This window comes from Macaca thibetana, chromosome X (assembly GCF_024542745.1).
Source record: "Macaca thibetana thibetana isolate TM-01 chromosome X, ASM2454274v1, whole genome shotgun sequence".
Classification (NCBI taxonomy): domain Eukaryota; kingdom Metazoa; phylum Chordata; class Mammalia; order Primates; family Cercopithecidae; genus Macaca; species Macaca thibetana.
Genome location: NC_065598.1, coordinates 77,318,677 through 77,335,000, shown reverse-complemented (window position 1 = coordinate 77,335,000; position 16,324 = coordinate 77,318,677). Strand labels below are relative to the sequence as shown.

Genomic DNA, 16,324 nt, shown 5'->3' with positions numbered 1-16,324 from the left:
GCTGCTGGCTGGCCACCCTGCCTGCGGATAATCGCGGCTACCGCCCTAATGGTCCGAGACGCTGATAAACTTATCATGGGGCAAGAGTTGCGCGTTATAACCCCGCATGCCATTGAAGGCGTCCTCCGGCAGCCGCCAGACAGATGGATGAGTAACGCCCAGCTCACCCACTATCAAGGACTGCTGTTAAACCCCCTCAGAATAACTTTTCTGCCCCCAACCTCTTTAAACCCTGCTTCACTGCTGCCAAATCCAGACTTGGACGCCCCATTCCATGAGTGCACTGAGATACTGGCTCAGGTGCATGGGGTGCGGGAGGACCTGCAAGATCGTCTGCTCCCCGACACAGAACTCACCTGGTTCACTGATGGCAGCAGCTACGTCCACCAAGGCCAGCGGTATGCAGGAGCGGCTGTAACGTCAGAGACTGAGGTAATCTGGGCGGAACCCTTGCCTCCAGGGACATCGGCCCAAAGAGCCGAACTGATAGCCCTCACACAGGCCCTCACCCTAGGGGCAGAGAAAAAACTAACAGTATACATGGATAGCCGCTATGCTTTCGCTACTGCGCACATACATGGGGCCATCTACAGAGAAAGGGGACTATTAACAGCCGAAGGCAAAGAAATAAAAAACAAGCAAGAGATCCTAGCTCTATTAACTGCTTTGTGGAAACCAAAGAAATTGGCTATCGTACATTGCCCTGGGCATCAGAAACCAACTACGCCAATTGCTCGAGGCAACTTCTTAGCCGACCAAACCGCAAGGAGCATAGCAAAAGCTCCCAGTCAGCTCCTCGCGCTCCAGCTCCCCGATCCTGGCCCGCGAAATTTGCCATGTTTTCCCGACTATACCGAACAGGATCGCGAATGGATGAACACGCTTCCCCTAAAACAGGTTAAAAATGGGTGGTGGACTGATATAAATGACCAAACCATCCTACCAGAAAAATTAGGACGGCAGGTGTTGGAACACATCCACCGGACAACCCACCTGGGTGCCTGGCGAATGATGGACTTAATCAGGCATGCCAAGTTTAGAATCAGGCGCATAGCTGAACTGGCCAGCGATGTCACAACAAATTGCAAAGCCTGCCAACTAAACAACGCTTGCCCCCAAACCCAGACCACCGCAGGAATTAGGTGTAGAGGAACTAGGCCTGGTATCTATTGGGAAATAGACTTTACTGAGATAAAGCCTGGAAAATATGGGTATCAGTACTTACTTGTCTTTGTAGATACTTTTTCAGGATGGACAGAAGCATTCCCAACTAAGAGAGAAACTGCTCAGGTTGTAGCAAAGAAAATTTTGGAAGAAATCCTCCCCAGGTATGGCTTTCCCGTCCAAATAGGGTCAGACAATGGACCAGCCTTCGTTGCTAAGGTAAGTCAGGATTTGGCTTCCATTCTTGGGGCAAATTGGAAATTACATTGTGCTTATAGGCCCCAAAGCTCAGGACAGGTAGAAAGGATGAATTGGACTCTGAAGGAGACCTTAACTAAATTGACCATGGAGACTGGCGCTAATTGGGTAGTACTTCTCCCCTACGCTCTGTTCCGGGCCCAAAATACCCCTTACAGACTGGGCCTCACACCACATGAAATCATGTATGGCAGACCCCCACCCCTGGTCCCCAGTCTAAAAGATGACTTACTCAAATCTGAAACTGAAAATGTCTCTGAGCTCCTGTTCTCCTTACAAGCCTTACAGAAAATTCACCAGGAAATTTGGCCCAGACTACGATAACTGTACGAGGCAGGACCTCCGCCGACGCCTCATCCATTCCAGCCGGGAGACTGGGTCCTAGTCAAGCGCCACCAGCAAGAAACTCTTCAACCCAGGTGGAAAGGACCACTGCAAGTACTCCTGACTACTCCCACCGCTCTCAAAGTAGAAGGCATCGCTTCGTGGATCCACTACACACACGTCAAACCAGTGGACCCAACATCCAACCTTCTCGAGCCGTCTGGAGCACCGGTTACATGGACTGTAGACAAAGCTAAGAACAATCCCTTAAAGCTAACCCTGAGCCGTCACCCACATAGCCATAACCATGTCTAGCTTGCCTATGCTTTTATGCCTTATACATCTGACTCTCCTAACTGCTGCGCCGTCTAATCCCTATGTCTGGAGGTTCTGGCTCTATGAGAACAAAACTCACCCCAGGGAAACCCCCCAAGCGGGTAAACTGCTAGCTAGTGCAGACTGCCCCCCCTCCGGGTGCAATACTCCAATTTACCTCAATTTCACTAATTTCCAAATTGCCCAACCGGGGATACCCATGATTTGTTTTGAATATGATCAGACTGAATATAATTGTAAGAATTATTGGTGGCACCAGAATGCAGGTTGCCCATACCACTATTGTAAAATGCACCCAGCCAGGGTATGGGACGAATACCCGAGAAGGTCTAACCTCCTCAGGACTCGCTACCCGACAGGGACTCCCAACATATTCACTTGGATAATAACAGATCCAGGGCACTCCCGGTGGACATCGCCCCAACATGGGGCAGTCTACTACGATGCCAGTAGTAGCTGGCCTAGTAGCCACCTGTACTTGTGGCAAAGTCTAGTCCAGATTCAACCCTTAATCCATACACAAATCCACAGACAGGAAACCAAGCTATCACAAGACTTGCAGCCCTTCTCCTGGCTAACCCTATTACAAGAAGGGCTAGCATTCGCCAACCTCACCGGTTTAGGTGACCTGTCCTCTTGCTTTATGTGTGCAACCTTAGGAAGACCACCATTAACCGCTGTTCCCCTTTCCTCCCCACCCACAAACTATATGCCAGATTCTAATTCATCAACAGTTGCAATACCTGATGTAGCCCTGTACCGTGACCCATACCAAGAGAAATACCCCTACTGTTATTCAGCATTTAGTAGCAGCCTCTGCAACCAGACGGCTACATACCCTAATAGCCCCATACGTGCTCCCCCTGGTGTGTTCTTCTGGTGTAATATGACTCTGTTAAAAACTCTGTCCAAAAGCATCTCTGACGGACAGTTGTGCATCCCTGTTACACTAGTTCCCCGACTGACCCTGCTGACCCCGGCAGAGTTCATAGGCTGGGCAGGGACTGCCCCAACTGAAACTGCGTGACATAGACGAGCAGTTTTTCTACCACTAATTGCCGGAATATCCTTAACCACCTCTGTCGTCGCAGCGGGGTTAGCAGGAGGGGCCCTACAACACTCCATGATAGAAAACGACAAGCTGTTACAACAGTTCTCTGTTGCTATGGAAGACTCCGCCTATTCCCTAGCCTCCCTTCAGCAGCAGCTCACCTCCCTAGCACAGGTCACCCTTCAAAACCGCAGAGCCTTAGACTTACTCACGGCTGAGAAAGGAGGTACCTGTATGTTCCTCAAAGAAGAATGCTGTTTCTATAAAAATGAGTCAGGGTTAGTTGAGGAAAGAGTCCAATGCCTACACGAACTAAGCTTAGAAATGAAAAAGCAACAATTCACTACAGCCGCTAACAATTGGTGGAGCTCTTCAATGATTTCCCTTCTGGCACCCCTTTTAGGCCCCCTAATGTCTTTACTACTTCTATTCACTATAGGCCCCTGTGTGGTAAATAAAATTTTACAATTTGTCAGAGAAAGGTTTGATACCATCCAACTAATGGTCCTCCGTAGCCATCACCAGCCTCTCCTGCACCCAGAAAGTGAGGCTATATTATAAGACTCTGGAAATCCAAGATTGGACATCCAGTTACTTATGAGAAGGGGGAAATGAAAGGACACAAAGATAGATGTGTACCCGCCCCCCACCTGCTACACCCTTGATCTGCTCTCTAATCTTTGCACATACCAGAGATTTCATAAGTTCTGTGAGTACCTGGTTTTCTGCACGTACCAGAGATTTTGTTTTGCACATACCAGAGATTTTGTAAGTTCTGAGGCAAGGTCACAAGACATGTTTAAGTAAGATAAACTCTTGCTGCCATAAACCTGCTCTCCCGCCTCAAAGTTTGAACCAAAATATCAGAAATGGCGGGAACCAATCATAGTTAGCCAAATCGCCTTGTTCAAACACTAGCCAATCATATATCTGATTTGTATAATAACTCTATGCCCACTTTTCTTAGACTATAAAACACTGCTCGGAGCTGAGTGGGGGAGCTCTCCTGCCCGTCTCGTTTCACGAGCGAGGGAGAGTTCCAGGTTCGAACCTGTAATAAAGATCCTTGCTGCTTAGCTTTGACTCTGGACTCTGGTGGTCTTCTTTGGGGAATAAACGGTCTGGGCATAACAATGGTAGCAGAGAAGTCATTAGACAGGCTACGGAAGGTCATGACAGAGGTTAAAATGCCTGCTATTCTAATACCAAGAGCAATAGTGGAGGCAGAAAGTCCTAAAATGACCAGCAAGGGAATTAGTGGAATAACTCTTTTTTGTCGTGTCGGTGTCATGAGGGGAACAGGGAGCTCTTTGGTCCCATTTGCAAATTGAATTTTGGGAGTAAGGAAAACTAGTGTGTATGTGCCTGTCCAATTAGCAGGTAGACACATGTAGGTAGAGGATCCACAGTGGAAGAAGAGACCCTGTGTGAGGCAAAACTGGCCAAATCAAGGAATTATGTCTGACAGAAGGGAAGAAATGACCATAGTGGCCTTCTCAGACCCTGTGGGAAAGGCCTCTACTTATCCAGTGAAAGTGTCTATCTAGACTAAGAGGTATTTTAGTTTTCTCACTCGGGGCATGTGAGTAAAGTCAATTTGCCAGTCCTGGGCAGGGGCAAATCCTCAAGCTTGGTGTGTAGGAAAGGGAGGGGGCCTGAACAATCCCTGAGGGGTAGTAGAATAGCAGATGGAACACTGAGAAGTGATCTCCTTGAGGATAGATTTCCATGATGGAAAGGAAATGAGAGATTCTGAGAGACAGGCTTGCGGCTTGTAACCTACATGGAAGAGGTTATGAAATGACGACAGAATAGAATGGGCCTGTGAGGCTGGAAGGAGATATTTTCCTTGGTCTAAGAACCATTTGCTTTGTGTGGGAAGAGATTGATAGGTGGAAGTTTCAGCGAGGGGAGTAGGTGGGAGTGGCCGATATGAAGGAGGAAAACTGCCCTGAGGAATAGAAGTTGGAAGCTAGCTGCTTTTTTAGGTAACTTATCAGCATAAGCATTGCCCTGAGCGATGGTTGGGAGGAGAAAATAGATTTTGGAAGTTATGAGAACTGTAGAGAGTTGAGCATAGTTTGTGATTTTTAGGGCCTCTAATAGTATTAAAGTAGTGGCAGCCACTGCACGCAGACATGAGGGCTAGGCTAAAATGGTAAGGTCAAGTTGTTTGGACAGAAAGGCTACAGTACACGGTCCTGGCTCTTGTGTAAGAATTCTGTCCGCACTAACCATGCCAAGGAAGGAAAGGAGTTGTTGTTTTGTAGAAGGGATTGGGGTTTGGGAGATTAGCCAGACACGATCAGCAGGGAGAGTAAGTGTGTATTTATGAGAATTATGGGCCGGGCGCGGTGGCTCAAGCCTGTAATCCCAGCACTTTGGGAGGCCGAGACGGGCGGATCACAAGGTCAGAAGATCGAGACCATCCTGGCTAACACAGTGAAACCCCGTCTCTACTAAAAAATACAAAAAACTAGCCGGGCGAGGTGGCGGGCGTCTGTAGTCCCAGCTACTTGGGAGGCTGAGGCGGGAGAATGGCATAAACCCAGGAGGTGGAACTTGCAGTGAGCCGAGATTGATTGTGCCACTGCACTCCAGCCTGGGTGACAAAGCGAGACTCCGTCTCAAAAAAAAAAAAAAAAAAAAAAAAAAAAAAAAAAAAAAAGAAGAGAATTATGCCGAGATAGATAACAGATGAGGAAGAAATTTGGGCTTGACTGAAGTAATGGGGCTGTCTGTGAGGCCTCGCAGCAGTACAGCCTAGATAATTTGCTGAGCCTGCCTGCTGGGTGTTAGGGTCAGTCCAAGTAAAAGCGAAGAGAGGCTGGGATGAAGGGTGTAAAGGAATAGTAAAGAAAGTATGTTTGAGATGCAGAGGAAAGACAATTTGGTTGATAAGACGTAGAGATCTTGAATTAACCTGTAAGGCTTGTCTGGTTTTAGGACAGGTAAAATGGGGGAATTGTAAGAGGAGTTTACAGGCTTTAAAAGGCCATGTTGTAGCAGGCAAGTGATAACAGGCTTTAATCCTTTTAAAGCGTGCTGCAGGATGGGATATTGGCATTGAGTGGGGTAAGGGTGATGGGGTTTAATGAGATGGTAAAGGGTACATGATCAGTTGCCAAGGAGGGAGTAGAAATATCTTATACTTGTGGGTTAAGGTGGGGGGATACGAGGGGAGGATGTGAAAGTGGCTTTGAACTGGGGGAAAAGACAGCAGTGAGGTGTGACTGTAGCCTAGGAATAGTCAGGGAAGCAGATTATTTAGTTAAAATGTCTCAGCCTAATAAGGGAACTGGGCAGGTGGGGATAACTAAAAAGGAGTGCATAAAAGAATGTTGTCCAAGTTGGCACCAGAGTTGGGGAGTTTTAAGAGGTTTAGAAGCCTGGCCGCCAACACCCACAACAGTTTTGGAGGCAAGGGAAACAGGACCTTGAAAAGAAGGTAATGTGTAGTGAGTAGCCTCCGTATTAAGAAGGGGACGGACTTACCCTCCACTGTAAGAGTTACCCAAAGCATCTGTGATGGTCCAGGAGGCTTCTGAGGCGATGGGGCAGCGTCAGTCTTCAGCCGCTAAGCCGAGAAGATCTGGGAAGGAGTCAGTCAGAGAGCCTTGGGCTCCAGGGGCTCTGGGAGTGGCTGCCTGGCAAGTTGGACAGTCCCATTTCCAGTGGGGTCCCGCTCAGATGGGACACAGCTTAGGAGGCATCCCGGGCTGCGGGCATTCCTTGGCCCAGTGGCCAGCTTTCCGGCACTTGCAGCAAGCTCCTGGGGGAGGAGGTTCTAGAGGAACCTCTGGCAGCTGCGGTTCAGGCGTTTGGAGTTGTGTGCTGGAGATGTGGCTGAGGTTTGTCTCACAGTGGAGGCAAGGAATTGCAACTCAGAAATAAGTTGCTACTTGGCTGCCTCTATTATTGTACACCTTAAAGACAAGGTTCATTAAGTCCTGTTGTGGGGTTTGAGGGCCGGAATTTAACTTTTGGAGTTTTATTTAATGTCAGGAGCAGATTGGGTAATAAAATAAAATGCATATTAAGAATAAGGCAGCCTTCTGACCTTTCAGGGTCTAGGGCTGAAAAGCGTCTGAGGGTTACTGCTAAACGGGCCATGAACTGGGCTGGGTTTTTTATATTTGATGAAAAAGAGCCTAAATGCTAACTGATTTGGAAGAGGTCGGATAAAGAAAAAGGAACATTAACCTTGACTATGCATTTCGCTCTAGCCACTTTTTTAAGAGGAAATTTCTGGGCAGGTGGGGGACGATTAGTCGTGGAAGGAAACTGTAAGCCAAAAACTGTAAGCCAGACCAGGTGTGAGGAGGGGAGGTGATAAAAGGATTACAGGGTGGGGGAGCGGAGGCTGAGGAAAAATTGGGACCTAGCTCAGCCTGGCGAGGAGGGGAGAGGTCGGATGGGTCTGTAGAAAAGGAAGATTAGAAAGACTCAGCGACGCTTGGGGTTGGGACTGAGGGGACAGGCAGGAGGGAAAAAAGGAAGATTTGGGATGAGTTGCATTGGGAACAGATACTAGGGAGGGACCAATGTGTAAAAGAATGCCTGGACGTCAGGCACCTCAGACCGTTTGCCCATTTTATGACAAGAATTATTTAGATCTTGTAGGATGGAAAAATCAAAAGTGCCATTTTCTGGCTATTTGGAACTACTGTCAAGTTTGTATTGGGGTTAAGCAGCATTGTAGAAGAAAATAAGGTATTTAGGTTTTAGATCAGGTGTGAGTTGAAGAGGTTTTAAGTTCTTGAGAACACAGGTTACGGAGAACAAGGAAGAATGGAGGGTGGAAGGTTGCCCATGGTGAAGGAGGCAAGCCCAGATAAAAGAGAGAGTAGAGACACAGAGAGAAGGAGTTCAGGGGTTCTTGTCCTCCAGAAAAGCGGGAAAGGGGTCCGGGTGTGGAACTAAGGTATTGGGGCACAAAAATAAGAGGTCAGGGTGCAAAAATAAGAGGGGGCACAAAAATAAGAGGTCGGGGTTCTTGCCCCTCCCCCAGAAAAGCAGAGAAGGGGTAGAAACAGGGAGAGAAGGGGTTGGGGTGCTTGTCCCTCCCCCAGAAAAGCAAGAAGGGGTAGAAACAGGGAGAGAAGGGGTCGGGGTGCTTGCCCCTCCCCCAGAAAAGCAGAGAAGGGGTAGAGACAGGGAGGGTAGGGGTTGGGGTGCTTGCCCGTCCCCCAGAAAAGTGGGACTTGACGCTTAGGGTGAAGGACCAAGGCAGGCATCCCTGCAGCGTGGTCAGACAACCCTGAAACGTGGGTGAGTAATCAGAGAGGTGTCCCTGCAATGATTAAACACCAAGGGAAGGCTGTCTTCCCCAGTCTGTGACCGGCGCCGGCATTTTGGGTCCACGGATAACGTGTCTCCTTTGTCTCTACCAGAAAATGAAAGGAATTGAAATTAAGAGAAGGGAGAGATTCAAGGGTGGTGCCAAGATTGAAAGGAGAAAGAGGTTAAGAGGTAGTGAGAGAGGTTGAAGAAGACAGTAAAAAAGGGGCCGCTTACCCGATTTAAAATTGGTGAGATATTCCTTGGCCTGTTGGGTCTGAGGACCAGAGGTCATAGGTGGATCTTTCTCACAGAGCAAAGAGCAGGAGGACAGGGGATTGATCTCCCAAGGGAGGTCCCCTGATCCGAGTTACGGCACCAAAATGTCACGCGCATCCGTGTGAAGAGACCACCAAACAGGCTTTGTGTGAGCAACATGGCTGTTTATTTCACCTGGGTGCAGGCGGGCTGAGTCCGAAAAGAGAGTCAGCCTCTGGAGATATTTCTACATGAAAGACAGAAAGATCTGAAAATTCTTTTTTGGTTTTCAACTGGCCTTGGAGATCTGCTACAGACACAAGCCGGTCCCATACCACTAAAATCCTTATAATATGAATTTCTAAGCTTCTCTTAAGCAGAAGACTACAAGGATGTTATACAATTACATGACTTCCCTAAAGTAAAGCTGAACACTTAAATGAAAGAGGTAGACCCACACAAGTCCCTGGGATCCTGAGTTGTTAAACTTTTTCAATTCTATTCAAAATCTATTTAGCAAAAGTGGGTTCAGTTTACAATTATTAGGATACATAGCTGGGAGTGGTGGTTAACGCCTGTAATCCCAGCACTTTGGGAGGCTGAGGCGGGTGGATCACTTGAGGCCAGGAGTTCGAGACCAGCCTGGCCAACATGATGAAACCCTTTGTCTCCAAAAAATAAAAAAAAAAAGGAAAGAAAAAGAAAGAAAGAAAAGAAAGGGAAAAAAAAAGAAAAAAGAAAAGCCAGGCATGGTGGCAGGTGCCTGTAATCCCAGCTACTCAGGAGACTGAGAGACAAGAATTGCTTGAACCCGGGAAGTGGAGGTTGCAGTGACAAGAATTGCTTGAACCCGGGAAGTGGAGGTTGCAGTGAGCCAAGATCGCACCACTTAACTTCAGCCTGGGAGACAGTGAGAGTTCATCCCACGAAAAAAAAAAAAAAAAAAAAAAAAAAAAGATAAATAGTATATTCAGGAAAAGACTTTGGTCACTTTCAGACAAAACCAAGGTCTTTCACAATTTATTTTTCTCATAGTAAACTGCCACCACTCATTTGGGGAAATAGAACCAGAACTATTGAGAAATTCCGTAAGCTACAAGTTTCTCAGCTTTAAATAGAAATAGCAGAACAATTCAAAGACAGTTTCCCATAACAATGATTCAGTATTTTTTAAGTTGCAGTCAATATACCTTAATTTGTTTCACATTGCTTTACAGATATGATCTTAAATGTAATTATTTAGAGACTATTTCATAAAACTCCAAGTTATGGTGTATATTTATACCCTAACAAATACTGAACCAATGTGTAATAACAAGGCCGTTTTCACAAATTTACTAGACCTTGAGGAAAAGAACATAACAATGTAATTGGGGAGCAAAAGCTCCAAATTGCCCCTGGGGAATAAAAGGACACCTAGCTTAATTTTAACACTGTGATAACTATTTTGCTTTCGAATTACTATTTCATTTTTCATGGATTTTCACACGTACATAGTTGATTGGCTAAATTTCCATGCAAATGACTAGTTATGAAAACATTAAACCACACTTAATTTGATTTAATGGATATCTGTTGATATTAATTTGTTGATTTCTTTCTTCGTTGGCTAGAAAAAATCATTCCTTTAACTACACATTATTCCAGTTTATCCTACACACTAATTCACATCAAGTCACCTCTCCACCCTTCATCCACGCATACATCATGTAATAATGCTAAGTTAGCCATTTACCTCTTAAAAGTAAATTTTTTTTATGAAAATATTTCTTTAATTTTTTAACAGGAAAATAAATTCATGGTATTTGATACTTCCATCGCTCAAGCAGGAACTATTTACTTTGTTTCTCCATTTCCAAAAACAAGTTTTAGTAAGACCCAGAAACTCTGCTTAAAACCTTGAATGGAGCATCACAGTGTCAGATCAAGTCTTAATAACCTCGGGGAGACTGGCTTCCTTTGAGGACTAACCTATGAGACAAAATGAGCCTGAAAATTCCAGAAGTACAGTATAGACTGTATCTTTTAAATAGGTGTGATGTTTAAAGGACACTCCTGACAGAAAACTACCTTAGACTTTGTCAAATCTACTTTGGGACCCACAATAGTGACCTGAAATCCAAAGACGGGGTGTAAATAAAACTCTATATAAGCAGGGAACAACATTGTATTCAACATCTTTCATAACCTCCTCGACTTTTTTTCCTACCAGAAAACATGATGATCCTCCCCAACGAATGAATCATTTACATTTCATATATTCATAGAAGCACAAAACTAATACTTTCAACTTCTGCAAATGTGAGACAAAAAGAAATGTATTATTCCATACATTTCAAGAAATGTTTTGAAAGGGAACATTGTGGTCATATGAATAATACCCATGGTGAAAAACAGAATGAAGAATGACTACTTTTTTTTGGCTTTACCAAACTGTGATAAATCACAACGTCATACGCATATTTCATTCCAGCACTAAAGTCGGTAGGTATGAGGTCAGGATAAAACATAACACCAAATTCATCATCCTTCCTTACTTAAGAATTGCATTATATTTTTAAACCATTTTAACCATAAGTGAGTATCTTTAGATGATAAATATTTTGATGACACAGATAAAGAGGGGGAAATTTTAAATATGAGAGTGTAATTAAATATATTTATAAATTTAATAAATACTAAATATTGTGGCTTTTTATATGTTACTATGTAATCTCAACACTTTATGAATATAACTGCTTCATAAAGTATTAATACATATTACTGTACCTAAGAAAACCATTCACACTAGTAATATTGTCCCATGACATTGAATTCACTTTTGTAAATTTTGACATTAGTATTTCATAATTTTAGTAACTCTTCTATTAAAATGCTGAAATTTAACAGCATAAAAGACAATATACATACAACTGTTTTTCAGTATCTAAAGATACTGAGTTAGTTTTTCCAAAACTCTTACTCATTGTCACTTCAGAATCAAATGTCTGAATGATAAAAATTGATTGGGACAGTTATGGTAGAGGATTGTGTGGAAGGGAGCAATAAAGAGAAAAACAGAAGACAAATCAGGGGTACTTATTATTAGTTCGCATACATTTGAAGAGGGTGAAAATAAACTAAGTATTGTGTGATCATAAAGAACAAGCTATTAGGGCATTATGGTGACTCATTCTACAAGAGTTAATCAAAGACCCAAGAAAAAATTGGAAGGGAATATGTGATTGTCAATGCACAAATCTTATTAATGCATAACACAATCATAAGAATTCTATAACAGAAATTAATACCATTTTATTTTACAACACACAAGTGCATGCCGATCATCTTCCTATTTCTATTAAAAGGGTGGAAGCTTTTTTCCAAGTCTGCAATAAATTATACTGTTACTTTAGATATATTTTGTCAATGTATTTAATTTAGATCTGAAAATTTCCATAATACACTGCTGCCTTTCACTCTAAGCCAGGATCATGATTGAGGATAATCTGTTGTGTAATAAGTTGCTGAGAGGCTTTTTATTTCTAAATGGTGGTACTCTGCTTTCTTCACTCTACCTGTATGTTTTGTTTCCTCCCATCCCTAAAAACAACCAGGGATAACAGTCATATAAAACAGTTAATGCTCGTTCCAGGTAAGTTCCAAAGCACCAAGTTTCAATACAAATGGTACTTAGGAATTTTCCATTTTTCCTTAAGCCCCCCTTCCATGTTTCTTTCAAATATCATTTAAATTTGACTTTTGTTTAAAGTATTTCCTTTTATATGTCCCCATACTCAATCTTGATATATAGATATCCACATATAGATATCCAGATATACATATCCATATCCATAACTACATATCATTATTTCCCCTAGACTATTTTGATTGTCAGTATCAATGCAATTTTGTGGGGAAATAAATGTCCCTCTCTGATATACCTTCTACTTGTCCTCAGTATCTTAGAGCAATAATCCACTCCTCATCCCATTTTTGTTGTAAATAAAGCTGTGTGACACTGAGGTAATTGATTCGGGGTGCCAGTGAAAATTAAATAGGTAAACACATACAGAGTTTAATCTGGCAACAATTAAAATATCAACACTTTAAGAACATGCACTCAAAAATGTAGTTACTATAGTTGTCTCCTACAAGACTTCAGATGTACCATGGGACAAATCATTTCTCAAAAACTATAATAACCACACCTCAAAGAAGGCTAGATGTGACATGATAAGCCAGAGAAAACTCTTGTTATTGCAGTCCCTTAAGTATGTCTAAACAACCTACATTTGGTTTCTACTGTAGATGTCATAGAAGTTCCCTAACTGTCTGGTTTGATATTTGTAAGTTAGGAGTACTGAATTCAGAACTCTTTCCATGAGAACTGTTACAGAGATTACATAGTGGTAGAGAGTGTAGGATAGCTTCCTGATCTTTCCATAATTCAACGTTCTGCTCTTGAGAGATTTGAAGGCTGGTGTAATTTACATTATTCATTAGCAAATTGGAAGCCATAAGATTGGTTATAGAGTGGCATCTGGTGAGATTTTCTTCCAATAATTGTTTGTAGAGCTCGTCCACCTTTCTTTCCATATAAGTATTAAGCATAGAATTAGAGAGGGGCTGTTTTTGAAACAACATACTTTTTTCTTGGCTTTCATCCCCGTTCAATAATGTTGAGGTAGGTAATGTCTCTAGAGACCCAATGACAGGAGAATGACCCAGTGGCATACCAACTGAAAATAAAAGGGGACCATTAAAAACATCATTATGTGTGTGTTCCATAAAGCAGTCTGAATCACATATGTTCTTCATGTCGTCACCTCCAATCTGTAGGTCAGGATAATTGTGGCAAATACTCATACACAACCATGATCTACATAAATCTGGTTGTCTTTGATCATGTTGTTCTCTCTTTGAAATGGGCAATGCAACTGACACATTTCCTGGAAGAGGTATACCTTTGCATTTTGCTACGGTTGTTTCATCCACAGATTTTATTTGATCTGTATCATCATTTTGCTCTGTTACACTTTCTTTCCTAGCTGTTTCTTGATTTTCCATCTCAGCAGAGGAAAGTGAATTTTCTTCTCTATCTAAAATCTTCTTTTTCCAAGTTTCCTTTTCAGTCTTCTTACACATAAATGGTTTGCAAAATTTTGCATATTTCTGTTCTTTGTATAGAAGATCAATTAAGAAAGCTTCTCCAAGCATTTTGTTAGACAAGTTTTACAAAGTAAGTGCCTAGTATATTCCTGTAATATAAAATAACTCATTAAGGCAATGTACATTTAAAATGTCAAAATAACGATTTATCTCCTACGTGAAACAAAAGTAATTTAGGGAGGTAGTGTTGCTCAAAGGATAGGAAATAGGACCAGGAATAAGGAAACCTGGGTTCCCATTCTGCCATGAACTTTTAACATAAGCCAATTTATTTAACATTTTGCGGTCTCAAATTTTTCAGCAATTAAATGATGATACTGCACATCATTTAATGACTCTTCACAGGATTATTGTCAGTATAATATTATACGGTGCACATGAAAGTTTTAGAAGTACAAACATACAAATGTATAATTATTATATTCAACTATGTCTAAGGGTTTATTTAGAAATGATAAATTTTCTATCTTCAAAGAGTCTAGTTAAAATGAAGGTTGCTGTCAAGGAATTGGTTTTAACTATCCTTTTAATTAATGTCATTTGAGTCACAGATTGAAATGAATTACTATACCTTAGAACATATATAAGATGTGGAAATTTTTATATAGTTTGGACTCATGCAAATTTGTTGATTGAAAACATAAATATAGCCACTTTACTTTTTGAATAATGTAGATGAATAGTTATCATTTCTGTGGTAAGAGCTATGTGAGATAATGCATTTGTTAATCAGCTAGATTTAACCACTCCAAAATGTTGTACATAATAAAAGCATACAATGTTCTCTGTCAATTTAAAAAATAATGTAAATGTAAACACGTTTGTCAATTTCATTACCAATCTTTTTTCTTTTTCTTTCCCTTTCCCTCCCTCAACTCCTCCTCACTTTCTTCTCCTCTCTTCTTTTCTATTAAAATCTTACTTAGCACTTATTGCAGACTTTTGTGTGGCTCTTTAGTGCAACTGGCAATCTTTAGACTTCCAATTTTCTCTATAAGCACTATAAAAGCATGAAAGAAAAAAGCAGACTTGATTCAAGATACAATTTTCCTCTTATAAGACAACACTTTTGTTGTAACTGTTTCCAAGAAATGCACTTATATTCATATTTAAAGCCTACTGTGAAGAAAATAAAAAAAGAACTAAAATATGTAAGATTTTAGACTTACCTTTTTCAAATATCAGGATACCTAAAGATTTGTTTTTCTGAGACTCCAACAGTGCAAACACAGAAGAAATCCTGTTTGGCTCATGTAGTTTTCATATTTCGTTTACTCTTCAGAAATAAAGCTTTAACCACACAAATTGTTCTGCTTTCCACTCACACCCTGGGACTGAACCAAACTAATAAGAAAATGACGTGGATTGATCACGTGTACAGTATGGTAATGATCCAAAAGAGGATCTTGAAAGTGTTTATTCAAGTTTTCAGTGACAATGAGAATGGGAAAATGTTAATAGCACTAGCTTTTTTTCATACACGTTAAGGTAGATACAAAGTTATTTTAATTTTTAAAAAATATTTATAGATTCATGGGGTACATGTGCAGGTTTGTTACATGGATATATTGTGCAGTGGTGGAGTTTAGGCTTCTAGCATACGCATCAGCTGAAAAGTGAACAATGTACCCAACAGGTAATTTTTCAACCCTCACACCCCTCCCAACCTGGCCCCCTTCTGTAGTCTCCAGTGTCTATTATTTTCCTCTGTATGCTCATTTATACCCATTTAGCTCCCACTTGTAAGTGGGAACGTGTGGTATTCTGTTTTCTCTTTCTGAGTTATTTCACTTAGGATAATGGCCTCAAACTCCATTCATGCTGATGCAAAAGACATGATTTCACCCTTTTTTTTTTTTTTTTTTTTTTTTTTTTTTTGAGACGGAGTCTCGCTCTGTCGCCCGGGCTGGAGTGCAGTGGCCGGATCTCAGCTCACTGCAAGCTCCGCCTCCCGGGTTCACGCCATTCTCCGGCCTCAGCCTCCCGAGTAGCTGGGACTACAGGCGCCCGCCACCTCGCCTGGCCAGTTTTTTGTAGTTTTTAGTAGAGACGGGGTTTCACCGGATTAGCCAGGATGGTCTCGATCTCCTGACCTCGTGATCCGCCCGCCTCGGCCTCCCAAAGTGCTGGGATTACAGGCGTGAGCCACTGCGCCCGGCCTGATTTCACTCTTTTTTTTATGGCTGGGTAGTATTCTATTGTGTGTATATACCACATTTTCTTTATCCAATCATCTATTGATGGACACTTGGATTGATTCCATGACTTTTCTATTGTGAACAGTGCTGTGATAAACACAAATGTACAGGTGTCCTTTTGATATAACAATTTATTTTCCTTCTGATAGATACACAGCAGTGGGTCGACTGGGTCAAATGGTAATTCCATTTTTAGTTAAAATATGGACACCAGAATATTTTGTAACAATTAATAATTAGAAGTAATCTAAATGACCATCAACTACAAATTGTTAAATTAATTGTAATATATCTATAACATTAA

At 42.1% G+C, this 16,324-nt stretch overlaps 3 protein-coding genes across 4 annotated transcripts in view; 2 read left to right on the top strand and 1 right to left on the bottom strand.

Moving 5' to 3' along the window:
• The window catches only part of LOC126946313 (40S ribosomal protein S24), a 1,171,839-nt gene that overhangs the window by 634,497 nt on the left and 521,018 nt on the right, over window positions 1-16,324 (top strand). Inside the window, exon 1 of one of the 2 annotated variants that reach the window (XM_050776447.1) lies at window positions 8,037-8,046. The exons of the other annotated variant lie outside the window; for it this stretch is intronic. The gene's annotated coding sequence lies outside the window, so the exon portion shown is untranslated. Of the gene's footprint in view, window positions 1-8,036; window positions 8,047-16,324 lie in introns of those variants that run through there. 2 annotated transcript variants of the gene reach the window in all.
• On the top strand, window positions 173-1,917 carry LOC126946266 (uncharacterized). Its single transcript, XM_050776395.1, has 2 exons — window positions 173-1,383; window positions 1,703-1,917. Exons 1-2 carry the CDS (start codon window positions 541-543, stop codon window positions 1,805-1,807), a joined length of 948 nt encoding a protein of 315 aa, XP_050632352.1. The 5' UTR covers window positions 173-540; the 3' UTR covers window positions 1,808-1,917.
• On the bottom strand, window positions 9,951-15,225 carry LOC126946269 (TLR adapter interacting with SLC15A4 on the lysosome-like). Its single transcript, XM_050776398.1, has 2 exons — window positions 14,992-15,225; window positions 9,951-13,911 (listed from the first exon to the last, which is right to left on the bottom strand). Exon 2 carries the CDS (start codon window positions 13,868-13,870, stop codon window positions 12,965-12,967), a length of 906 nt encoding a protein of 301 aa, XP_050632355.1. The 5' UTR covers window positions 13,871-13,911; window positions 14,992-15,225; the 3' UTR covers window positions 9,951-12,964.